The 27134-nt window shown below is 34.1% G+C and overlaps 1 protein-coding gene and 1 pseudogene across 1 annotated transcript; both read left to right on the plus strand.

The window, feature by feature from the left end:
• Nucleotides 1–453: 453 nt before the first annotated feature.
• LOC118761097 lies at nt 454–2648 on the plus strand (annotated as a pseudogene).
• An 11489-nt stretch (nt 2649–14137) lies between these two features.
• LOC115227877 (histone H3.2-like) lies at nt 14138–16583 on the plus strand. Its single transcript, XM_029798588.1, has 2 exons — nt 14138–14419; nt 16521–16583. Exons 1-2 carry the CDS (start codon nt 14138–14140, stop codon nt 16581–16583), a joined length of 345 nt encoding a protein of 114 aa, XP_029654448.1.
• The last annotated feature ends 10551 nt before the right edge of the window (nt 16584–27134 follow it).

The raw sequence follows: 27134 nt of genomic DNA on the forward strand, positions 1-27134 counted from the left end.
CCGCCAACCAACAAAGTTGATTTATCACGTTTATTGTGATTTATTACTCAAATAGCTGCACCAAATACTCCTAAAAATCCATTTCTTAAGTCATGTGACATTCGTTCTGTGAAAATTCCCAGCGTCTATGCACAGGATGAAAGTAGAGAGGAATACAAACAGAGGACATCCGCCTCGTCTCTGAGAGAATATTCCAAAACCCCGACCACACGACTTTACAAATCAGTCTCTCTGAACGTCGTCGGTTTTTAAAACTAAATATTTTTTAAGATTCGTTTGATTTGAAAAATTCGACCAAAAATATTCAAAAAAACACCAAAAGTTGGATTCCGATAATTTTTAGAAAACTTGAAAAAAGATTTTAACGGACATTCGTTTTGTCTTCTCAACCAAAAAAGGGAATTCCAACTCAGGTCGTCCTTATTTTCGATTCCCTCCGCCTCCCGGAAAAAGATGTCTTTGGAACTTCCAGAAAAAATCAAAAATGTCGATTTTCTCTCCAAACCGAACGGCGTGATCATCGAAACTAACAATTTTGTAAAACAGAGACCCAGCAGCTCGTGTGCCCTCAATAAAGTAGACGTCGTTTGCGAAAACAACGTTTCACTTGCAGAGAAATTGCCTCAAAGTCCAAAAATATTTAAGGAAAGTCACCAAAAAGTCGATTTTGAAACAACTGAAACCACAAAAAATATCCAACAGAAATCTCCAGAAATTGAACAAGTCGAAAACGACTCAAATTGTGAAACAGAAGAAATTTTAAACGAACAAATTTTCGAATCTGTTCACCACAGTGACCGCGACTCTGTCTCAAGTTTACAAACTTTTTTATTTGTAAGCGGAGACCAGTTTCACTCCATTTTGTGTGGATAAACTTCACAGAAATACAAATGTAAATATTTCTGCTGATTTACCAGTCTTCCGTGGTTTATCCCAAACCACAGGTCCGCCTCAACACTCCCGAAAAAGTGAGTTCGTTGACGGACAGTCTCTTTTTGAATGTCCCTCCAACAATAAACTTTGTTTCGTGTGGTTTTCGCGGTAAGTGAGTCAGTTTATTCAAAGTTCCGCGTTTGCCGCCACACCTTCAAAAGATGCTGAAATGGAAGTTGGATTCGTTGACTCCAAATGTTGTTAAATCTGTCATTTTGCGCTCAAATTTTCACTTTTCTAAAAGTTTTTGTGTTTCTGGAGTTTTCAGACTGCAAAGAGTGGATTGGCTATTTTGGAAAGCAGTTGAAGCCGTCGGAGTATCGGTCATTAGAAAAATATCAAAAAGTTTTATTTTTAATTTATCAAGTCGAATCATTTTCCCGGGGCTTTTTTTCTCGGAAGAAAAGACCACTTGGCAAGAAATTTGAAAAAAATGATGTCAAATTTCGAGGAAAATGAATTTGATTTTTTCCCCAAAACATATTCCCTGCCCAAAGACTACGAAATTCTTTTACTCGACAAAAAAATAAACTCAAAATGGATTCTGAAACCTGTAAACTAAAATTCACTAACCCAGCCCGCGTCGGCACGTGGCATCGGAATCAGAGTGGTGCAGGGAATCCAAACTTTATCCAAAAGCAGTTCGGTCATGGTACAAAGGTTTAATCAAAAAAATATTTCAGATACATTTCGAACCCGTTTCTAATAAATGGACGTAAACAAGACCTAAGAATATACGTCTATGTCTCCTCTTTCAACCCACTTCGGATTTATGTGCACAAATCAGGACTCGTTCGATTCGCATCGGAAAAGTCATTTTGTTTAATGATTTAAGATATTCTCAAAACGACATAAAAAATCGTTATATTCACCTCACAAACTATTCCGTGAACAAAACAAATTCAAATTACCGACCATCGAAGGGAAACAACGGAGAAACTTCATTTGACATGAATGCGGACAAGTGGAGTCTCACTCAATTTTGGACTTACATCTCAAACTACATTGACCCAGAACTGATAAAACGTAAAATATACGACATTGTAGTCAAAACCGTCATCAGGTTTGAATACTGTCATTACTGCAGTGCGGAAAGCTCAATCAACACCGCAATCCGCAGTTCGGGGGTTTCGAGGTATTCGATTCACGAGCTCTACGGATTTGACATTCTCCTCGATTCCCAATTGAAGCCTTGGCTGCTTGAAGTCAACGTTTCCCCGAGGTTGGTTGAGATAATAAACACAGTCTCCACACGTCCTCTCGACTGGACGTGGAATTGAAGGATCCACTTATCCGGGACATGTTCAACGTTGCAGGGTGGATGATCCCCACTTCTACTTCCAAGTCCTCGAAAGAGTAAGTGGGGTTTCCTTACTTTAGAACAACTCCATGGAACTTTGACGAAAGACTGTTTTGTGCAAATTTGTCGAGTATTGAGCGAAACAAACACACCGAATACATCAAACTGTGGAAAGAGACCAAAGTATCTCTGATTTTAATTATGCAGAAAACAAATGGAATTTTATCTAGTTTGACTCCTGATGATGTCAGAATTCTGATCCAAGGGGAAGATGAACTTAATCGCGTGGGTGATTTTGAACGTATTTTTCCTGTCAAAAATTCGATGAAATATTTGAGGTTTTTTGAACAGTCGCCAGGGTACTATAATTTGTTGTCGAACGCATGGGAGGAGTATTTGGTGGATAATTTTAGAGTTAAAAGTAATGATTTACATTTGTTGTAGAATTATCGGTTTTGAATAAGTTTTGTGCAGATAAATATCATCTTCGAAAATGATAATAAAAATGAATTAAACTTATTAAGAATTGATTGTGATAAAAATAATATTATTTATTTAAATAAATAGACTTTAAATCTAATCTCCTACTAGCTGAACATGTCATTTTTACTTGCAGTTATGCTTGACCATATTTCACTCAGGCTGAAATGAGACTAGTACGGGGCTAGCCGTGGGTAGTGGTGGTCTCGGCTTTACGGAATGACGTTAAACCAATAATTTATAATCTTACCGAGCGAAAATTTGTTATTTATTTTAATTATTGATTATAACACGCACCCCATCTATTGGGATTAATTATATAGCATGTTATAATCGAGAAAATACGGTAATTGATACTTTTCTAAAGTCAAAATCGATTTTTAAACAGCCACCTCTTCAAGACGCTATAATTAACACTCGAGATTTCAAGATAAACTTTTCTCCTTTAAATACAAGTTAAGGAGGAATCAAACCCCGTTAGTTACACAAGTACTAACAATATATCGATAGTACTTTCTAAAAACATATCGATTTAAAGTTAAGTATAATCCTGGCAATACTAATCAACCGGCATTGTATAAATATTAGCTTTATAAGCTCATAATTAGCTTATTCAGAATATGTAGCAGCGATTGCGTCAGTGCACGAAACAGCGCATTGAAAGTAGAATTAATTGAAATTATATCGGTTTATTTACATATGATTAGGATTAACTCCGAAACTGTAATCCTGTCGGGAGTTTTGGAGAACTGTGAACCGTTTTATATAAAGGATATGGACTTGACGTCATGTGATGACAACATGGCCCAAGAAAAAGCCTCAAACGGCAATATTAGAAAAAGAAGTTCGTCTAGTGACGACATTTTTGGCCTAAATGAAAGAAATTACAATTACATGTGCAAAAAACTGTACAAATCTAAACATTTCCAAATCAAAGCAAGTTCAGCCGACTTTGATGTACCCAAAAAACCAGTAAAGCCGAAAAAAAGAGTCAGTTTTGACTCTCCGATTTTTGTAAAGCTTTACTACAATACAACGGACTATCCGTTCTCCCAGTCCAGCCACACTCAGATTCCAAAAAACAATCCAATCACATATTCTCAGCTGAAATTATGTTTTCCGTTACCAATGTCGAATTTCCTGCTTTTTAAACAACTTCTTGACAAAAATAAAGTCTGTCTTGAAGAGATTGTGACTGCAAACAAAACAGTCGAAGGGATTGTGAAGGTCTGCAACCTTGTTTATGAGAAACACGTGGCAGTCCGTGTGACATTCAACAACTGGAAAGACTATAAAGATATTAAATGCTACTATACAAGATCAGGCACGATTCGACAGTCGAGCAAATACGACAATTTCCAGTTTACTTTGGGGATTCCTGCATATACGACAACTGAATTTTGTATTTTTGCTCGAATGGGTGGTTCGACTTATTGGGACAACAATCAATCAAAAAATTATCGTATTTTGCCTATAAATCAGCACTAACTATTTTTCAAAATATGTTGAATCGTTAAATTTATCTTGCTTTTGTTATTTTACTGTTATCAAGTTGCTAAGTAAATCCTGACATGTTCTCAAGATAGTGATACGTTTTGGTTAGGTGTCTTATTGGGCACAACAGCAATTTACTGAATAATACAGAAATTATTTATATCATTAAATGGATTAAAATATTTGATTTGTCGATATTCCACCATTTGTTTAACAAGAATTAGAATTATTAGATGGTGCAATCAAATATCAACCACTATTGGACTAAATTGACGAAACATTCACAAATTCTTTCATAAACATGCATTATATATATCCTCTATTTATTTGCCGAACAAAATAGAGCAAAAAAAAGAGGAGGTAATAAAAGGGGGTTTGCCATTTTTTGTTTTCGACGGATTTATTTGTCAAAATAAGGAAAATAAGTCTTTATTTGAAAACATTTTTAGGAACAACAGTTAGATAATCTAATAATGTTTTTTCTTTTTCTACTTTCCTTGTTTAGTATGTTTTCAAAACAGTTTTTTTCAGTAAAAAAGAAGAGTGGCAAATCATATAGGTTTGACGTACATATATAACCCTTAAGTATACTTTAATATCAAACACAAATGAGTGCTGAAAGCTCCAATTGAGGGTCATTTGGACGACTTTCAAAAGGAAACAGACAGTATTAAAGTGCATATATTGGTTGGTTTAAATGATTTTTGATTGAAATAATCAATAAAGTTGAATTGGTATAATTTTTTAAAAATTTTGAATTTTTTGGCATGACGTTGATAGAGAAAACATTTAATGACCTCATTTTCAATTTACAGTGCGTCAATAATAATTAATCAAACTTACATGTATTGAATTTTTTTGAGTTATTAAAAGTTCATATAAACATTAACTATTATATTTAGAACATAAATTTTAATTTATTTAAATATTTGTAATAAATTATTTAAACATTATGTTGCTCACTATTTCTCGACGTTGGCTTGGATCAAAAGCAATTCAAAAAATCAAAAGTAATCAAAATTGACAAAATTAAAAAATTAGATTTAAAACCGATCAATCCTCTGGAAACAACCGACTACTTTAAAGTCGCCGAACGAGTAAAAACATCAGATATAGTCAAAAATCGAGTCCATTTAGGCCACGATAGTCGCATGAGAAACAAAGCCAACGAATGGTTTATATTTGGCGAGTGTTGTGGCCTGGATATAATCGACGCCAACATTACACGCTCATTCTTGATTGACTCACTAAACATTGTGTCCCACATTGCCAGTCTCGGTGGAATTATCCTCTTCTTTTGCGAAAATCGGTCAGCAGTCCATTTGGTCGAAGAAATGGCCAAAAAATGTGGGGAATTCGCCCACTGTCGAGATTGGCAAGAAAACACGTTTTCAGACCCAAAAAACACGTTTAGCTCAGAATATGTTCGACTTCCGGATTTGTGTGTGTTCTTGGCTTTGTCTGAGCCCATTCCTCACAAGGCGATCAGAGAATGTGCACGTTGTATGATCCCCACGGTGGGAGTAGTCGACACGGACACGGATGCCTCCTATCTTACTTATTCCATCCCAGGGAATGACGACTCTGTTGAGTCAGTTCAGTATTTTTGTGATTTGTTTGGTGATTGTATTGCACATGCAAAGGGAAAATGATTATAAATTTTTTTTGATCTATATTTGTTTAATAAATTATCATAAACTGATTTTTGAAAGATTTAGGATGGAAAGATTCTTGGAATAAATGGGACTCTAAAAAGGGCTAATCTGAAAATTATGCCTATGTGAGAAGACATGTGAATATTACTGTATACCAACTAAAAGGAGAATATGAACATAAATATGGGAAATCTCCCTGCAGTTATTTGGAATGTATGTATAAATATTTGTATTCACAAATCCAATGTTTTGGACAATAAAAAAGGCTGAAATTATTGCGTAACATTTTGTATATATTAATTTCAGTTATAAGTTGTTAATTATATTAATGAATCGAAGGGCTGATGCTTTACTGGGCGATCGAGAAAGAGTTCTAGCGTACTATCGCGAGGGATATCCGCTCAAAGAACCACTTCGATTTGCGAACGTCGCCTGTAAGTGTTGATATCCGAGAACAAAGCTACATTTTGTATAACTTTTGAATAAAAATGATACTTCAAACGTGGAAACATTTGACAAATCACAAAAAAATCTGAATCTATCAATCACTACTAAGAAAACTAACTTGGCAATCAAAAAATTAAACAACAGCGCGACTGTTTTTACAAAGATTTTCAATATGGTATTTGACACCTTCTCAACTTGGTGATAGAATTTTAATTTTTTTGCATAAACTAGAAAAGAACAAGAGATTGCTAAAAAATCCAAGACCAGTGATATTATTGCGAATATTGAGATAGATACTATTTCTGATAACCCTTAGTCGGGTATCTTTTGATTTTTATGATTTCTTGTCACCTGGACAGAATAAATTCAGAGGATCAATGCCGATGGAAATTATATATGAAGATGACATAGACGTGGTGTCAGAAAAGGATCTTGAACTTGTTTTTGAAAAAATTTCAAACGAATATAAGAATTGGTTCTTGCACGTTAATAAAGAAAAAACTGAACAAATAAAAATCACAAAGGAACTAGAATGTATTGATAAAAACTGAAGGAAAATGGAAAATTGGGATTTTTAATTGGCGATAGTGAGGACATAATGTACAGAAGAGTCCTGACCATTGCAATGTATAAGAAAATGCAAAATATGGAGCCAACCGAAACTAATCAAAAAAACCTACAAGTGAGACTATGCAACTCATATATAAAGCCGGTACTCATGTACTATTCAGATACATAAAGATTTAGAGTTAGAAGTCAAAAAATGGACATATTTTATCGAAATCTATTCCGCATTTTACTAGGCCTAGATTGGCCAATAAAGATTTCAAAACAATCGTCTTTATGACACAATCGGTTCCAATAAGCACCGAAATGATCGAATCAAAATGGAGGCTATTTGGACATGTATATAAAATGGACAATTATTTTAATAATAAAAAAAATTGTTCAGACATAGAATTATCCTCCCTGTTGCATCAAACAAAAATTTTAATGAAATTTGAAAAAAAACTTAAATTTGCGGACGACCTAAAAGAACTACGAGCAGACATTTGGTGAATAGAATTAGAAACGTGTGGCACAAACGGAACTTTAGTTAATTTACATTCTATATTTCTGTAAACGTACGTTTAATAATTATTCGCAGGTTGATTTTTTTGCCACTTTTTAGGAATTCATTGTGATAGTCTACAGTCAAAGGTGGCCTTTGAATTTTTAATTCCTCTGTTTTGGAATGAAAACTAAATATAAAATTTTATTTTTTTACTTATAATTATTTTAAAAATAAATTTAATTATGATATAATGTGTGAATCTGGCTCCTTGGTATCCTATGAGTATATTTGCAATAAAATTGACGAAATTTGCTTAAAAACAAATCCTAGTCTCGAAAATGACCAACTTGAAGTAAAAAAAAGTTAACAAATAATTTAGAATTTGTTGGACGACATTTACAAAATGAGGGACCACTATTTAATCACCAACGGAATTGACTCTGCCCCCAAAAAACAGTCGGACATAGCCACCGTCCAGACAAAATTCCAAAAAATATTATCAAAATTGGGTAGAAATATTAAAAATTCACATTTTAAAGAAAATAACCCACAAATTGACTATTTATGGGGCCGGTCGTACAATCTGACTCCCGAATATAACTCAAACGCAGAAAAATATTTAATCCGTTCCGTAAAAATGTTGTCTCTGAGAATCGAAGCCTGGAACGAGTTGGGAGAGTGCTACTGGCGTAAGGGGGACATTGAAAGTGCCATCAATTGCTTTACCAGTGCCAATCAACGAGGAAATAACAAACGGGCCTTTCGCTCACTTTCCGTGCTTCACCGCCAAGGAAAGTCCCTTTCTCCAAAAGACGTAGAAAAGGGACTTGAAATGGCCAAGGAAGCCCTCAAATTGGACTTTGAGGACCCACTCTCTTGGGGTACCCCATTTTCTTATAAATAATAGAAATTGTCGGCAATGCTTATTTTGCCATGTTTTTTGTGGCGGGAAAACAAATTTCTTACCTAAAATCGGCACTGTCAGCCTATAAAAGAGCGGGAAAGGATGAAATTGGGGCCTTCAGTTCGAGTCTTCATTACAACCAGGGAATTGTAGACTTTTTGTGTCATTATGAGCAGTTAAACCTTTTTGAGGAGAACTACCAGTGTGCCTTGTCCTCACTCCGTCGTGTGTGCCAACTAGAACCTGAATGGACTGAGCCCGCCAAATTTATTACAAATATTATCGACTTTTTAAAAAAAATTGACAATCTTACAAAAAACAAAGTTAAAGTTATTAATTAATGTCGAAGGGACATTTAAGTCGAAACCGACTCAAGTCAATGACGGGGAACATCTCTGACCAATGTCCTTATGATATGAAACTAAAAAACGTGATTTTAAAGTGGTTAACCTGCAGGTTCTTGTCACGGAATTGACGGAAGGTGTAAACGACCAATTATTTGTGTCAGGAAAAGTGGTTTATTCGCTGTCCCAAGTGGAGTCCCTTCCATTGTTGGTTTGTTGGTCGACTTTAGTGCTTTTGGAATGTGTGACAAGTCGGGGACATGTGTCTGTGTGACTGTCTACAATATGTTGGCAGGACAGGGGGTCAAGATTGGGGACCTTGTTTCAATTCCTGAACCGTTTTTTACATTGCATGACTTTTTTGAGGCAGAACAAGTGAGAAATGATTTATTTATTTGTAGAGGTTTTCCTTTGGGTCTATTCGGGTCAGTTCTCCGGCAATTTTGGCTGTGAATGGGCGAAGATTTTCTAAGGAAAAGTGCCAGTTGTTATCGACCGAGTCCATGGTCATTCCTGACTGAGTTTCTCTAATAAAATGTTTTTGTTATTCACTTTATGTTCGTATAAACAGTCTTATTCTACAACTCTTTCAGCTGGAAAGTCTACTCCTTTTATAGAATTCAACTTAGATATATTCTAAGAATATTTTGGCCAAAACACATTTCAAACAAATATTTCCACTCTCACTAAATGCACACTCGAAGTAATAGATAGGACTTATTTGGTCACATCTTAAAAATGGACTCCAGCTAATCTAGCAATGGAACATTACTAAGCTCTTCCGGGATTGACCCAACCCTTATACATCAAAGCCTAACTTGGATTTAGAAAGGATTAACATCAGCAGACGATCTTGAGCTCCTAGCGCGAAAAGCGCGAGAAGTAGTATCTTGGTGTGCTTGAGAGTTTGGTGTACTTTAACATTTTATTTGGCTTACGTAACCCATATATAGAATATTAAATGTCAATGAATATTAAGCTTTAAATATTCAATTTTTAATTTTCTGTTACTTGAAATGAACGCAAGTTCTTCCTCTTTTAATAATAACTCGTTTCCGGTTATTTTGTACTCAACAAATGAATTCCTCGCCAAATCATAGAGTTGAACTGATATTGATGGAAAATTATTCTTCCAACTTATAAATAATGACCCCAAATGATCAATAATTAGTGGAATAATTTCTTTATACTTCCTTCTTGTACATAAGGAAACATGTTTTCCATTTGTGATATGTTTTTTCCATATTTTAATTTTTTCATAAAAGCACCAAGTTTGTTCGTACAACTCGACAGAATTTCATTTCTTTGTTGCATGCTGCTATTGAGAACATTGAGTTCAAGTCCGGATTCTTATTTTTCGAAACAGAAACAAAGTCTTAAACATGCCCCGTCATTGCTGGAGCACTATTGGTTCAGATACCCACACATTCATTCCAATCTAGCTCTATATGCCCGAAATATGAATTTATAAGATTGAAAATGTCATATCCCTTTGTTGCTTTGAGCAAATCTTTGCAGCAAAATAATCTTCAAAAATAGATTCATCGTCATATAGCGAACGAAAACAAGAAATTACATTCTTTTTTCTAAATCTTCTAAAGAATCTTGAAGCGCAAGAAAATCAGATTTTTTTGGTTTTGATGTCCTCAGAATTTCTCCAAAAATTATCTTCAATACTTCTTTGCACGCAGAGAAAACAACAATTTTCGCAGGATTTTGTGATTTTTATTTTTTTGGCAGCGATTTCAACCGCAGCCTAGCTAGCATGCAGTGCTTTTTCGGTTATTTTAAATCTTTTGGAAAAATTAGATGCTTAAAATTTATTCTTGTCCAATTTCTTTATAAAATATTTTTTTATACAAAGTTAAGGATGCTTTGAAAAGAGATGACGTTTAAGTTTCGTTGGAGCCATTGGACTAGTAAGTTTTTCACTGCAAACAACACAAAGTGGTATAGGGCAATCCAACTCGCAATATAACATTGCGCTACGATCTAACTTTAAGATATGCTTTGTCGCAAGACTCGATTTAGACACGGGCAAATTAAAATTTACAAGCTAATTAAAAAAATAAAACAAATCCGTTTTATATATAATAAAAACAGATAATGAAAATTATTCACAATATTTTAAACTTTGTGAAACCTAAGAGGAACCCCGGTCGAGAAAAACTCTCCTAAGTTAACCAAAAATGTATCTAAGTTTTATTAAAATAAAATTCAATTCCCAACTGTTTTTATATCTATCATTAATACTTGCTTTGTACTTTCTTATTGAAGAAATTAGAGATTTGTACTTTTTTATTTAAGAAATTAGATCCTCAATATCGGCCATTTGTTCCTTCTCTATTACAGTTAATCTAGCTGCAAAATCCATTTTGTCCACATGGCTTGGTTTTTATATTCTTGTTCACTTTTTTCTGAATCTTCTAAGGAATTTTGATTTTAATAAATGTTTCATTTTCCATGTATTCAATGTTTAAAAAAGCTTCAACTTTGAAAGAATCGGAAATCTTCAACTTCAACTTTGAAAGACTTTCGTTATCGAAGTTCCATGCCACTTTTGTATAAAAATAGTATCCATTAAATTCATTTTTTAAAAATTATAGACCGAAATATTTTGAGTTTCAAATAATTCCGTCAAATAAATTAACTTTCGTCAAGCAAAATTACTTTTTTATGCATTTTCGCGATTTAATAAATCATGACTGTGGTCTTGATGTTTAATAAATAAATAAATGACAAAGCTTGACAGTACAAGAAACAATAAGAGTTGTTAGCTTGGTCCATTTCTCTCTATCTTGGACGACGTCCCGCAATGCTTCAAGATCGTCTTTTAAAATTTTCCCCACACTCCGAAAGTCTCTGCCAGATTTATTATATCAACCCAGTACTATTTTTAGGCAGAAACAATATTTTTATTTATTCCAAATTCGTCGGAAAGCAATGGCAGAATAGTTGTCAATCAATATTAAAATTCGTTTTTCGATATGATTTTCTGTCAATTTGATGCGTTTAATTAACGGCATGTTTCATTATCTGACTGACACATGCCAGTCTAGCCTATTATATTCTGTCCCATTATCTGTATGAAAAATGACATTTTTGGCCATTTATTAGAATCATTGATTTCTGAATAACGTCGATCAGATTTGATATGTATCTGTCTCGATTTCTCGCAATTATCGAGGATTATTGTTGGCTTTGAGCATAACGATTTTTATAACTTTGAAAAAACGGTCCCGTCCAAAGAGATTAAAATTGTGTTCCGCATAAATTATATTGGGATAAATTATACTTCAATGAATTTTAGCTTCGTTTCATTTTCGCAAAAAACGCAATTTAGACCAGTTCTATTGTAGAATACAACTCGATTTTCAAATATAAATGATTCAGATAGTTTAATCATTCTGAACCTCTCGAGGAGGCTCATGATGTCTGGAAATCCAATTTCTGAATTTTCTTCATTGATATTTTGTAAAATATAAAAAATTTATTTAGTAAGTCTCGCCATACGCATGCTGTCATCTTTTTATTTAAACTAAAAAAGGATTTTATTAAAATCAATAACGAATTAATCCTTTACTTGTTAATTTGATGTTAGAGTTTCATTAACGGCGTGTTTTTTTATCAGAATGTGACATACAGTATAACCCAGTTTCATCCAGATTATAAACTTGTTTGAGTTTGTATGTTTTTAAAATTCCGATAAATTTAGGAAGAAATGATTCAACGTCGACAGATTTATCTGTTTGCACATCCCCATGTAATTTACGCATTCTGAATCCATCCCTTTTTTGAATTTATCCAAAAATCCAGGATAATTTTTGAAATTACTGAGTTGTAACTCATCCGCAAAATGTGATTTGGTCGGCTGGGAAGAGAATTCTGTGTATAATTGTGAAACTTATAGGAAAAAAGACCATTGATAACTGGGAAACCCACTGGCTGTATCAGAGAATATATATAAATTTTGCGAAATAACTCGTTTGCTATTCGCGGTGCAGCCACTGGCGAATTGTAATTATTTCCCCTTCCATACTTTGGAATATATTCTTAATATATCAAAAAAATTATCATAAATTGTGAAAATAGCTAATGAGATACTCCAGAACAGCCAATTAGTGTTTCTGAGTTCTTTTTAAGATGAGAGAACCCACCAAGGAAATGAATTGACAGACATTCATTCCAGGAATACTGCTTTTCTCAACAGCAAGAAAATCAGCAAGGAATCTTTTCTGATGGCCGAATATTTAGCATCTTTCAGTTTTTTGCGTCCTCGAACGAAGTCCCAGGAGAGCAGACAAAGTTAATCAAAATTAGATTTTTCACAGGAGTACACACAAGTGAATTTCAAACAAAAATTTTTTCCTCCGATAAGAAAAAAGTGTTATCTCATCAAAACGTTTTCCGTGGAAACACACATGCTCTAGGACAGGACAAAAACTTGCTAAATTTAGGTATCTCCTGTCAATGTCGTTTAAGGTAGAGTCATTGAGTATCTGCCGGCACTCAGAGAAATTGAAGTCTCTTAAAGTCGATTTTCCAGCAAAGATAAAAATAGAGGTACCAACCCTTAAGACTCAGATAAAGGCAAATTCCGATCTGGACAAATCCAGTGGAGGCCAAAGAGAGAGCACGAGTCAATCACCAGAATGGGTCTGAGGCAGGTAGATAAAGTCGATTCGAAGGAGAAAGGATTTATATAAAAAAAAATTTATTAATTCTTTCGCAATCGGTTTATATTATATATTTATTGAATAAAATTATTTTTTAAATAAGTTATTTATATAGAAAGTTCTTGTGATAAAGAATAGACCATTCTCGATTAAGTTTACTCTAAAAACTTCGAAAAAAAAACTTTAATTAAAAATCCAAATTAAAAATTGACCAATTTCCACAAAATGGAAATTTTTTCAAAAAATCAAAATTAACACTAAAATACAAAAAAAATTAACAATAGAAACCTTTAAAAATGAAATTTTAATCATTTTAATTAAAAAATTAAAATAAATCAAATTTAAGATTCCTAAAATCTCAAAAAACACAAAAATCGTAAAAATCAAACAACATTTATAAATATGTATGCCGTTTATATTTATGACTAATATTTTTTCAATATTTATTTGGATTTAAATTTAAATAAATAATCTTTCGCAATCGCTTTATGATGCTCATGTTGTCAGAAATTGTTCAAAAAAATAAATTCAGTTTTTTGCCAAAATAATCAAAAAAGTTAATTTTGATGGAATTAAAGCATCGATTAGAATGCTCTAAAGATGTTGTTAACAAGGAAAAGAATTTTTTACAAGTTAATACAAATTAATAATAAATCATTATTTATTTATTTTACTTTATATTTTTTATTATTTATTGTTAAAATATTAAAATTTTAATTGGATTACCAATTTTAATAGGATTTATAAATCTTGATTAGTATAATTATTTAGCTGGTTTTGGTGTGTCTCCTTTGTCTTTTTTATGTCCTTATTATTTTTATATTTGTAGATAATTAATATATTTTAGTAAATGGCACGAACCAAACACACAGCACGTAAATCGTCAGGAGCCAAAGTACCCAGAAAACAACTCTCAGTCAAAACTGCCCGAAAAAGTGCAACTGCTTCCGCTGGACTGAAACGTCCTCGACGATTCCGCGCCGGAGCTCTGGCAATGAAGGAAATCCGCAGATACCAGAAGAGTACTGACCTTCTAATAAGAAAACTGCCCTTCCAACGTCTAGTAAGGGAAACAGCTCAGCACTATAAAACCGACCTCCGATTCCAGAGTGCAGCTATTTGTGCATTACAGGTCAGAATGTCCATTTCATGTCTATTTAGGAGGCCAGTGAGGCATATTTGGTCAGTCTTTTCGAGGATACAAACATGTGTGCCATACACGGCAAGAGAGTGACGATCATGGTCTCGGACATCCAACTGGCCCGAAGAATTCGTGGCGAGAAGGCTTAATTAGTGTCTTAATTGTTTCGTTCCTAATCTTTCTCGTTTTTTCTAATTTTTGGCCTTTTTTTGCTGAGAGAATAATTGTTTTTTGTTGGTATAATCGATAGGTGGTTAATTGGTTTATTTTGTCTGGAATTGGGCAATTTTGGGGGAGGATTTGTAGTCGGTTTACTTCACGTTTGTTCATTCAGCATGCATGCTTTATTGATTAGTTATGACAATTAAATCGATTGTTTAATAGTTAATGTGTTGCCTGTTGGTTTTTCTGTACTTTGTAGTAGGGTTGTGGCAGTCTGTGTGTGGTGGATCAGTTTGGGGGGTTGGATTCAAATGTCCTTGTGTTAATCTGTCGTGTTTATTTCTGTGGTCAACTAGGATGATAATGAATTAACTGCTGGAGATCAATTAAATCTCATTGATTCAATGACGGCAATTAGTTCAGGAAATAGGAAATTTAAGAAAATGTTGCATTTTAAGCAATTTTAATGTCATTTTACATAATGCTTTCACCCAAACTAATTCAAAACTAGAATTTCCTAATTTGAAGAAAAACCTAAAAATTGATTTTGTGCACTACTATCACTACTTCCCGTGGAAATTACTTTCTGGGGGGACAAAAGTGAATTTATCAGACATATAAAACATTAACAGCAACCACCCCTAGAAAACTGGTTTATGTCACAAAACCACATTTTTGTTGAACGTCCTGGCTATCACTTGATTAGACAAGCTGCTAACTTGAGATTTTTAAAAAAATTAGCTCTTAAAATATCAAGATTTAATGACTTGATTTTAGCAAAATATTTTCAATAAGTCTCTTTACCTGTAGAACTCGAAAGATAGGAGTGTCGTACGTGTTTTAAAAAAAAGTTTTTCTTAATAACATGAAAAATCTGATTTGGCCGTTGATAGATTATGAAATTATTTATTTACAGTTTTTACATTAATAAATATTAAGCTTATATAATTTAGTATCCAAGAAATGGAATTTCCTTTTGTTGTTTCTGACATACTTCCAAAAGAAATAAATAAAATAGACAAAAAATATCCTTCGATCGAAAATCCGTATTTTTGCTCATTTTAGTAACCAAAACAGAAAACTAAAACGAATCGTCGACTCAGTGGGCCAGCTGTCCTCAGAGGTAATTCCGAGCCCAACAAATCTTAGGCACAGAAGGTCCGTACTGTCCTCACCACTTTGGAAAGTGTCAAATTGAACAGTCAGATTATATATATTATTCGCGATACATCCAAACAAAAGTATTTTTGTCATGTTTATAAATTTCAGTGTCGTTGTCGGCATTCTTAAAATTGGCTATAAATCTTTGTTTTTGTACAATAAGAACTGTTCTGTAAAACAGTATTTTCCGCTGTGTCTTCTTGATTTTTACATCCACCATTCCGTCCAACGACGAGGATATGGGCGGACTATTTTCGAATATATGATTGAGGTGTCAATTAGACTTTAGTTTTTCAGGATCAGGGGGTTGAACCCGCTGCTTTGGCCTATGACTATCCGAGTAAACTGATGTTTTCATTTTTTAAAAAACATTTCAAATCGGTCGTGCTTATCATCCAGAGAAATAACTTTGCTGTTTCAGATGCTTTCTTCTCACTCAATAAACGTTATTTTAATATTAACTATTTATAGCTCTGAAAAACGGTGGGACCGTCTCAAGTTCTTTTACGTGCTATGATCGTAAGAAAACTGTCGGGTGTAAGTCCAGTAAATCGCCTGACTCATCCTTAAATATATATGGCATACCATTTTGCTACAATCAGTCTGTTTAATTTTTTGTAACATTAAATCAATTTTTACTTGCATTCAAACTAAATGGGATTAACGCTAAAAAATTCTTTCTTTAAAATTTAATGTGGGGCTCCATGCAAGTTACACCAATTTTAAACGTTAAATTTTGATCTTCATTTTCTGTCTATTCTGGTTAAAGGGTGTCTCATTACTAAGGGGTATCCAAGAGACAGACAGCCAATCTGAATTGAACTCTGAATGAAAAAAGGATAAACGGCGATCTTTAATCCTCTGAGGGAATGGATATAGAATTAAGACAAACAGAAAAGAAAGAAAATAACTTGAATCAGGGGCAAGGAGTGGTGGAAAACAGCGCCTGGTTGATCAAGACTGAGAGGGATTTAGCCACAATGAGCCTGGCCAATTTTTGAATCTGGTCCCTTTGGAAAGCTGATAAGAGTTTAAGAAATACCAAAGGAGTAGGATAGCTGTCAGGAATTGAAAGTAAGCAGTTGAGTAACTAGAGTAAATTAATAATAAGGAACCTCGGACACTTTCATAGCCGAGGCAAAAATCGGGAATTCTGTGAGTAATATAAACCAAAAAATGGCATTTGGCTACAATTACGTAATTAGGAACTTGTTTTTTTGCATCCATTAGGACACTATTTAACTATTAAAAAAATATTGATTATTTGGCGACATAATGTGGTAAAATGTCAAATAATGTTTATATACGAAGACACAATGAAGTCGTATAATGTTTTCACCTTCATTTGTGTCGAATTTATAAAATCAAATATGAGAAAAAAATAAAAAACAAATGGTTCAGTAAAAATTGTCAACAGGAAACGTTAAAATCCAGGTTGATATGGCAATTCCAACTGAAATCTAAGTACAATTCAACAAGCCAGATATGCACGACAAAATCAGCAACAATATAACTTTAATTGAATTATTATTTCACATGAAGACGTCACAGGCATGCTGGATAATGAACTCTCAAATACATATAATTCCATTAGTTATGAACGGAGTTGTAGGGGAATGCTTCAAAGATTATACTAGTGGTTTTTAACCTTTATTTTTGTATCGCCCCCTTGGAATTTTTTTCGCTCCTCAAATTTTTGTATCTCCCTCTTATTTCATTAGTAATAATATTACTATTAAGTAATTATAAAAAATATTTTTTATTTGAAAAATAAGATTTTTAATGAGATCCGATTTGAGTGCTGAATCCTCTCTCTGAATCCCTTTTAAGAATAAATAAGATTCAAACATTTCGAATATTGACAATCCTGTGGTATCCATGATTAACGATTTTTCAAATAATAAGTCTTCTTGCAAAATAAAATCATCATCGAAGTATCTTTATAAAATTTATTTATATTGATTCGTCAAGTTGGACTGAAAACTTGCGTTCTTTAAAAAGTGAAATTAAGAATTTTTCAATTTCATTAGAAATTTTATCAATTCTCGTTCGCTGCTTAATGGAATAGTTTTCATAAATTTACTAAGAAATTGTTAAGGACAATGAGAAGAAGAACTGATGGCGATCCTGTTTCCCCTCACTATTGCTTGGGACACGTTTTCATAATATTTGAAAAATCTTTTTGTAAGATATTATGTGACAGTCCGAATAAAAACACGCCCAAAGAAATGAAAGACTCCAACTTTGAATTGTCAATCGAGCGGCATGAGCGATACAGGCTCACAAAATTGGGAAAGAATTTCCATTTTGAAAATGGAAAAACATATTTTCGAAAAAATGGGCTTAAATGCGTTTTTTCTGTGAAGATGAAATCGAATTAAAGCTTAAGTGCGTTGAGGTCCAACTTAATAAATAAAATTTAGGCGGAACATAACTATAACCACTTTGGGAGAGACCGGCTTTTTTCAAAATTAAGAAATCTCTATTATGGATTGAATAGAGAAGAAATCTCTAAGGTGATTTCGAATTGTGCTTTCTGTCAGGTAATAACTCCTTTTAGTAAATATTCTTAGTCGAAAAAATTATTGTCTACGAAGCCTCCGATTACGCCAATCATGCAAGGAGATGTAGGGACAGATACATTGCGGATTTAATTGACCTCAGAAGATATTCGGCGTTGAATGATGGCTTTAGCTGGGTATGAATTTAATGTTAATAAATAGATTTTGGTAATTGTGATTCTTTTTCCAAATATGTAATGCTTGAACTGTCGGTAACCAAATCTTCTGCAGAAATCGCAGATTTATTCCAAAGAATTTTTTATTATGTCGGGCCTCCGCTTATTCTACACACTGATAATGGAAAGGAATTTTGCAATTCGCTAATGGATGCTCTATATACGAAATATGGTATAAAACATGTACGTGGGAGGCCTCGTGCTCCTTGGGTACAAGGGCAAGTCGAAAGGTTAATGATTTAAAATCGATTTGTAGATTTAATCAAGCATAAAACGCTGGATATCGTCGGCAAGTTCTTCTCAAAATTGTTTTGGACGATATCGCGAATGCATAAAGGACATCGTGTATGATTACAATAACAGCATTCATTCTTCGACAAAAAAAATCCCTTTTTATATATTCATGGGTGTTGAAAATCCTGGAAGGATTGATGAAGGGGGAATGGAGCAACTTTTAGCCTATGATTCAACTGGATTATCAGAGGCACGAGAAAGTGCATTAGAAAACTTAATTATTGCTGGCGAAAAAATGATTGAAAAAAGAAAATGGAGATACGACGAAGAAAATCAATGTCGGAACGACTGTGCTTTAAGGTCTCAAGCGTCAAATTAATTTTAGACAGGACAACGATGCCAATGTTCGGCAGTCTCCGCTGTACGATGGACTTGATGTTAATAAGTATATTGTTGTCGAGCGAAGAAATGATCTCTATGTTATCGAAAAGGAGGACGGTGAGCGGTTACACGGATTCATATTTCTCGATTAGCTAAAATTGATTAATTTTCATAATCCATAATAAAAATAATTTTTTATTTAAATTAACGATAATTTTATATGAAATTTTATTAGGATAACCTAAAATGGAATAACCATATTCAAACGTATAAGTTAACTGCGTAAATTGAGTGTGGTTGGTTTTGTTTATATAAATTAGTAAAAAAGGTTAATGAATTTTACATTAAAAATCATATTTTTAATAATAATTAAACATTTTGTTGTGTAAATTTTTAATTTCAGTAAAATTAAAGAATGTAATTATTCGGCGTGTATTTTATTCGGACTGTGACATATTATTCTAACAATTCCGTAGGAACATAAACAAAGTTATAATCCCACACGTGTCACAAGCGAAACAATCTTCTAGACCAGTGATTCTCAAGTGCGGCCCCCTGGGGCCGCATGCGCCCCTAGGATTAATTTGCGGCCCCTAGGTTTTATAAATGTTTTGTTTTTTAATTTATATTTTTAAATTTTATGAATAAAAAAATGTCACGTTTTTTATTTTGTTGTTGTGATGTGCTTGATTCTAAACGTTGTCGAAAACTTCCGAGGAAAATAGGATTTTTCACACATCTGGGAAGAAAAATGTTTCATTATTGAGATCAATGGAAAGGCTCTTTGCCTAATATGCCATTCTATTATTGCAACTCTAAAAACGTATACAATCGAGCTTTAAAGAAGGTGCAAATTCAATGAGATTATTTGCATCTCCATTAATTATAAAAGTGAGGAGGTTTCCGATTTTACCAACTGGAATTGATTGATTTGCAAAATGATGTTGACTGAAAGTTTGTGTTCAACAACATTTCAATAATTGACTTTTTATTCGAGAATTCCAGAGAACCGATTTCCGATTTAGTCAATAATGCAAAGAAAAATTTAGCAATTTTGGATCACATATGTCTGCGAATCGACATTTAGTAAACTCGTTCGAATTAAAACAAAGTTCGCAGCAGATTGACTGATACTCATCTGAGTGATTTGTTACGTACTTCAACAAGTAGAATAAACCTAATTTTGATTATTTGGTTAATAAATAATTCTTAAAAATATTTGCGCCCCTGTAAATTTTTTTTTTAATTGGCGGCCCCTGAGGAAAAAAGCTTGAGAATCACGTTTCTAGACCATCCTCGTCCATGCCCCTCTGTTGCGGGCGAGATCCCGCAAAGATTCTAGGTCGTCCCAGTTTTTGAAACTTTTGCCATGAGGTTTGAGATCCCTTTCCAGAACTGCCGGAGAGTGGATCTAGGTCTCCCACGATATTTGTCTCCATGTTCGGAGAAATAATCGTCTATTGCCCGATTGGCCGGAGCTCTGGGGTCCATTCGCAAAATATGGCCAAATAATTTCCACCGGCCTCCAACAATTTCTTGAGACAACGGCGTAGCATCGTAATGTTTATACAGAGATAGATTGATGTTTATACAGAATGAGTATTCTGGCACGTTCCCTCTTCAGTGCCTGTTTGTTATTATGATCGTTCTCGTTTTCGATTCTGAGCTTTAGATCCTTTTGCTCAACGATTATCGCCCGAACATCCGGGTGGCACCATCTCCCAGACTGATTGTTATCTGGTTGCTTCCCGATGTGCTCGTCAGCAGCCGTATGGATACCATTCATAATGAATTCCCATGTGTTCTTCGAGGAGAGACCCGTTTCTATACAAGAGATATAGCTCTCCAATGGTTTTTGATAGTTTTTACAAGTGAGGAAGAAGTGCAACAGTTTTTCCGTGAGATATCTTTTCCTTGTAGCAGATGGGAGTCTTCGCGCGTTGAGGGGCGCATGGTCTTTCTTGATGTTGAAACGTCCAACGACCATTTTGTGATCACTGTCAACCCGAGATCTCCCATATGATCTGGAGTCGAATAAGGCAGCCTTATCGGCCTGTCGACAAAGAATATAATCGATTTGGTTGTAGATTGATGTAGGTTCACCGACCCCATTTGTTCTACTTCCAGTCCATGTGGTCCAATGTCGTGCAGCGTCGCAGAAAGCCGTGTTACACAAAAATAGTGAAAAGGTTTCACAGAGAGTCCCCGGAAGGTTCCTGTACCCACGGCCATATCTGCCAATAAATTGCTCGTCCCCAGAGCGGATGCCAAATTTGGCATTCCAATCCCCCGCGATGAATAGAATGGACGAATCCTGCAGACTTGTGAGTGTCCTAGCTAGCTCCTCGTAAAAGGAGTCTAGTTCGTCGAGATTCTTGGCAATCCTGCCACTTTGAGGGGCATAAACATTAATGATAGAAAGCATTCCGGATTTGTGTCCGGTACTTATTTGTAGTACAAATATTCGATCGGTGACCCTCCAGCAGCGATGAATACAAGTAGATAAGTGTTTGTGTGCCACAAAGCCTTGGCCATAGTGCCCGCAAGTCGATTTAAGGCCTCTTACATTGAAAGACACAATAGATAGTTCGTATGATTGTTTTGCTTGTGTTATATCAGACATTGTGGAATAGAGGGTTGTCACCAGATATCGTTTATAAATAAATTTAAACAAGGGCGGACGACTTTATCTGCAATCGAATGGGCATTACTTATAATTTAAAATAATAATGCAACCAGTTTTTGCGATTATCTCTGCAACTTTATATGAATAAGATTCAGAGACATTTTGAGAGATATTTTTTATTAAAGATTGACGGTAAGGTGTTTTTATTTTCTTTTTTAATTCTAACAAAAATTCTGCCTTTTCCCAATTGAATTGTGATGTTTTCGCTTTAAATGTTCAATCAAACGAGACGGTTTCATAGCCTCATTCGAAAAGATTGTACCACATTAAAGACAAAGTGGTTTATTAGGAACTTTAGAATCTTTAATAAATCCAAGAGAAATATATTCATCTCTATACATTCTGACTTTTTTTGAACACTGGATTATACAGTTAACCCTCTATTTATTACCACCAACCGGACAGACCAAAATAGCGGCAAAAAAGGGAGGTGGTAAAAAAGGAGATAATCAATAATGTTTAGTTTATTTAGTAATTCTCCGAATCCCTCGATTTTACACGAAAAATCATCAATTATTCTACTCGTGAGGCCTGTTTTATTCTAGCAATTATTGATAGTCTTAGAATAAATGTCACTTCATTTAAATAGAATTTCAATTTTGTTCGGTAAAAAAAGGAGAGTGTCAAATCATCATAGAGGTGGTAAATTAGAGAGATTAAATAAATCATCAACTGGAAAAGCAACAAGGACATGCATCCAATCAGTTTTGATAAAAAGGACCTCAGTGATATAATTGAAAACAACCACGTTATCAAGGTATTTAATAAAGAATACTGCTTCCAACCGGTTTGTGGAGATTATTGAATCAGATGTGATAATTGTAGATAAAGACAGTATGGCCTTCTTTTATAAAAAGAATAGGCATACCAACGGTTTGGACTTAATCAATTGACTAATTTTAGCATTATTTGATTAATACATTCTGACTAATTTTTGTCATAGAGACAAAATAATATTAGAATTGTACGCAAAACTTCCTAGAATACAATCAGAAAACAGTAAAAGTCAAATTCGTTTATTAAAAAACATTGATTAAATTTTTTTCGACGTGTCGCGAGATCTGTAGGCGACTCCAGAATCTTTAAGTTTCTCAACAAAGTGAAGCGGAAGAACACCAGAAACCGAAATAGCGTAAACTCCAGGGACATATTTGTCTATATTAAAAACTTTTGAATTACCAATTCCCTGCCACCTAGCCACCCAGCTGTCCTCGGGATCAAACAGGGTGATCATACTACGATATATAAGTATAATACCCGTCAAAATTGCAACTCGTACATGATGAGACTATTGCTTTGTTTCCTATCATTCCGAAAATATCTTCGCAGTTTTCACATCCATGTGTGAGAAATTGCTCAGTAGACTGACAAATTAAACAATTATTAATACTTTTACCAAGGAACAGCTAAGACAGGCTCTTAGAGAGCGAGTATTGTTGGGAATAAGTTCGGACTCGACAACAACCATTCACAAAAATTGCAAATAATGCTATTTTTATTTTAAATAAACATATCTTCAATAAAGCATATATAACTATAAATTTAAATGCATTTTAATGTTAAAAACTAAGGATCTTCTGCTTCTCCGTTCTCGAATTAGGCACCAAACGGGACTGTCTGCGTCATATCTTCTGGTCTGGGAAGCTTTCCACAACTCCTTACGACTTTTTCCGCCACGAAACATCCGGCCCCCTAGGACTATCGTGATTTCTTTCCCCTTATGTAGTACCGCTTAAGATCCTTTGGTGGCAGCAGCTCCGGAGGCTTTGACGGACTACGATAGGGCGATCGGGAAAACCAGAACTAATCTGCCTGCCCCAAATAAATTCCGTACACTTCATAAATCGTCTGCCTAACCTATTTTAAGTTTTCTGCACCCACTTTTGAAACATTCATAATCGACTTGATACACAAGAATCTGCTTACGCCTCAGGACTACCCGTATCAACCAAATACAAATTTGGCGTACAAACCGACGAGCTTGACTATCACTCCCTCTCACTTCTTCATGGAATTTTACGTTTGTCAATTCATTTCTTTGGTAGGTTCTCTCATCTTAAAAAGAACTCAGAAACACTAATTGGCTGCGGGATAGCGAACTAAACCAGATCATCCATCGGTCACTCCATATTACTGGATTCCATTCTCAACTGAAACTAGGGATCTTTGCAGAGGACAGCAGGAGGCCCAACGGGATGACGAATTTTCCTTTTCAAAGGAGAAATTGTCTTTTTTGAGAAGTCAGATGTAATTTTCTTTTTAGCCCACAACATAAGAGTATCACTTGAAAACTCTAATACCCCATCCGAACGCACCGAAAGAAATATGCTGATGTCAAGGATGACAGAGTGTCAGGAATCCCCTGACAGTCGAAACTTCTGGAATACATGTATTTTGAAAAATGATTATTTAGTAAGTTTAATATTTGGAAACAGAAAAGTGATTAGTTAGTAATTGTTTATTTTAATAACTACACTCTTCGTCGTTATTATCTGGATTTTCTTCTGAATTACTATTTTCAGTGTAAGGTTCATTTTCTATTTCAGGTTCATTCATCGAAGCATTTTGATTTTTCACTAAAAATAGTATTTTTAATGTACAACTTGGAACTTCACATAAAAACGGAATTACAGCATCGCATGAAACATCGTTCCATCCCCCGTCTTTCGAATCAAAAATCACACAGTCTTCATTTCCGACGTTATTTGGCTCCCCATTTTTCCAATTCAAAAAATACTAATTTTAAAAAGAATTTTTTGTACTTGTCTGTTCATATACGAATCTTGAAAGTATCCTTCAGATTCAATATCATTGACGCCTATGTAAAAATACGAATTATGATGAAGCAAATTGGCGTCTATGGTAAAATTCTAATTTTACTTTTAATAAAATCATTTGTTTCGCGGTCTTTTATGTTTGCTAGTAATCCCCCAATTTGCTGACAAAAATAGTTTGCCTGATAATGGTTTTTTTCTCCATTCCCATAAATATAGCATTTGTCATGAAAACAAACTTAAATTAAAAAAATTCATTTTACATTCTGAACACACAAATTCAGTGAGTATCAATGCAAAAGAAATTAAAAAGAACATTTCCAACTTGTTTTTTAATTTATTTTATATTGTAACTGACACCATTTGTTAACTGTCACACCTGGCATAGCAATTATCCCCAACGATTTTATTGTGCTTATTAAACACTTTTAAGTAACGACCAAAAAAATAAATCAATTTTTTATGTTGTACGTAATCCAATTAATGTATCAACCTGTTTCAGCTACCTAATTACTTATTTCATAAAATAAATATACAATTTCCTTAATTAAGCCCCAAAGCTAAAAAAAATTATTTAAAAATAGTGTTAACAATAAGAAAATTTAAAGATAGTAGGGAGTAAGAGATTATTTGTAAAATTTAGAAAAAATAATTTTCTCGAAATTGTGGTAACAAAAAATAGCGAGCAGCATAAGTCTCAATGCACTTAGAAAACTCCTGATTAAGTTTTGTCGGAACTAAAAATCTGATTTGAATCAACACATAAATTAACAAAATTATGAATTTTACCTTTTCTTACATTGTCTAAAAATATGAAAATTGCAACTAATTTAAACTGTAAAAGCTCTAAATGGTTGGCTAATGAATTTTAAAACGGCATGAACTCAAATTCCAAATTCTCACTGCCGAAAAAATTCGTACACTCATGATAGAATCCAATCGTTTGTAGAAGTTTTTTGAAAAAAATAATCAAAGATTTTAAAGATGATTATTCCAAGGCGTTAATTGAATTTACTCGTTTGCTAGATAAAGAAAATTTTTTTCCGACTCAGTTAAAGCAATTAATCTACGCCAATCATTGACAATAGTATCGAAATATTTGAAAAATGTATTCTGTAAAAGAAATAAAAATAGATGGGATAAATACCTGTTGTATCTGACAATAATCTGATAGATGTGATAGAACAAGTTTTAGATAAAGTTTCGGAAAGCAGGAAAAGCAGCGATAAAGTTTTGAAAAACAAGAAATTTTGTATGATGTGCAAAATAAAAAGACGACGCTGAAAAAAGTAGCAAAAAATTAATGAATTGGATGTCTTAAACATTGGTCCAGGTTCGTTTAAAGATTTTTGCTGCTTTAGACAAAGTTTCTTCAGTAGGATGAACGAAACTATGGGTATGAAAATAGAATTAATGATTATTTTAATAAAGAATGACTTTCATGAATTTTTTTATATTAATGCTAATTTTTGGATTGTACATGTTTAGTCCATATCTCAAAAGTTTATAAATTCAAAAGACCGTTTACATAAAGTTAATTTGTATATTTCACAATTCTTTCCACAACTCCTTACGACTTTTTCCACCCCGAAACATACAACGAGAAAAATTCACTCACTTCACCTGATATTACTATTTGCTCACCACGACTGGCACCTCTTGTTCATTGGTCCGTTAATTTTGAATTGGGGAGCGATCACAACCCTATTCTTATCAAAATCAATTGCACCCCGGCGACCCGGTCAAAGCATGCAATATTTCACGATTACGCTAATGCCGATTGGACAGGATATAAAAAATATGTTGATTCATCCCTATGGAACTTTCATCCTCAGAATTTCAACTCCCTCGACACGGCAGTCAACTACTTTAACAAAGTTATTCTAAAGGGGAGAGATCTATTTGTAAAGAAAGGAGTCCTGAAACTCACGAAAAGAAAATACGACGCTAAAACAGTCAAACTAATAAAAGAAAGAAATCGCCTTAAACACAGTACACATCTGACGAAACTCACAACGAGAAGGATTCGGGTATTGAACATGGAGATCGCAGAAAGTGCGAGACGAATGCAAAAAAGAAAATTGGACACGATTTCCCGAGGGATGAACAAAAAGTGCTCACTCTCGAAAATGTGGAAGATGCTGCGTAACATTAAAAACGCCGACAGTACAAACGAGGATGACAACAATCACCAACTAGACCTAAACACTTATATGAAACATTGCGTGAAGATAAGTCACAAGGCCTATAAAAAATCGGAATCCTCTTCAATTATTAAGGGCAAACCGAAAAGGGAGCCTCCATCATCGTACTTCCTACCTCGAGATGTCGCTTTAGAAATTTCCCGACTAAAGAATACACGCTCCTGCGGACCAGACGGAATCCCAGCGATCATGCTCAAAAAATTGGGCGATGCAGCTATCTCTGCACTTACGAGTATTTACAACTACTCGTACAACTTCAATTTCATTCCAACATTATGGAAACTGTCGTGCATTCACCCAATCCTGAAGCCTGGAAAACCGAAAGAGCAACCTGGATCATACAGGCCACTGTCCCTTTTATGCGTCC

This window comes from Octopus sinensis, unplaced genomic scaffold, assembly GCF_006345805.1.
Source record: "Octopus sinensis unplaced genomic scaffold, ASM634580v1 Contig08463, whole genome shotgun sequence".
Lineage (NCBI taxonomy): Eukaryota > Metazoa > Mollusca > Cephalopoda > Octopoda > Octopodidae > Octopus > Octopus sinensis.

Bases quoted from the DNA above. Each gene is read 5' to 3' on its own strand.
- LOC115227877 (XM_029798588.1), top strand. From the start codon at position 14,138: ATGGCACGAACCAAACACACAGCACGTAAATCGTCAGGAGCCAAAGTA. The intron at 14,420-16,520 runs GTCAGAATGTCC...TTCTGGTTAAAG, and splicing joins CAGCTATTTGTGCATTACAG to GGTGTCTCATTACTAAGGGG.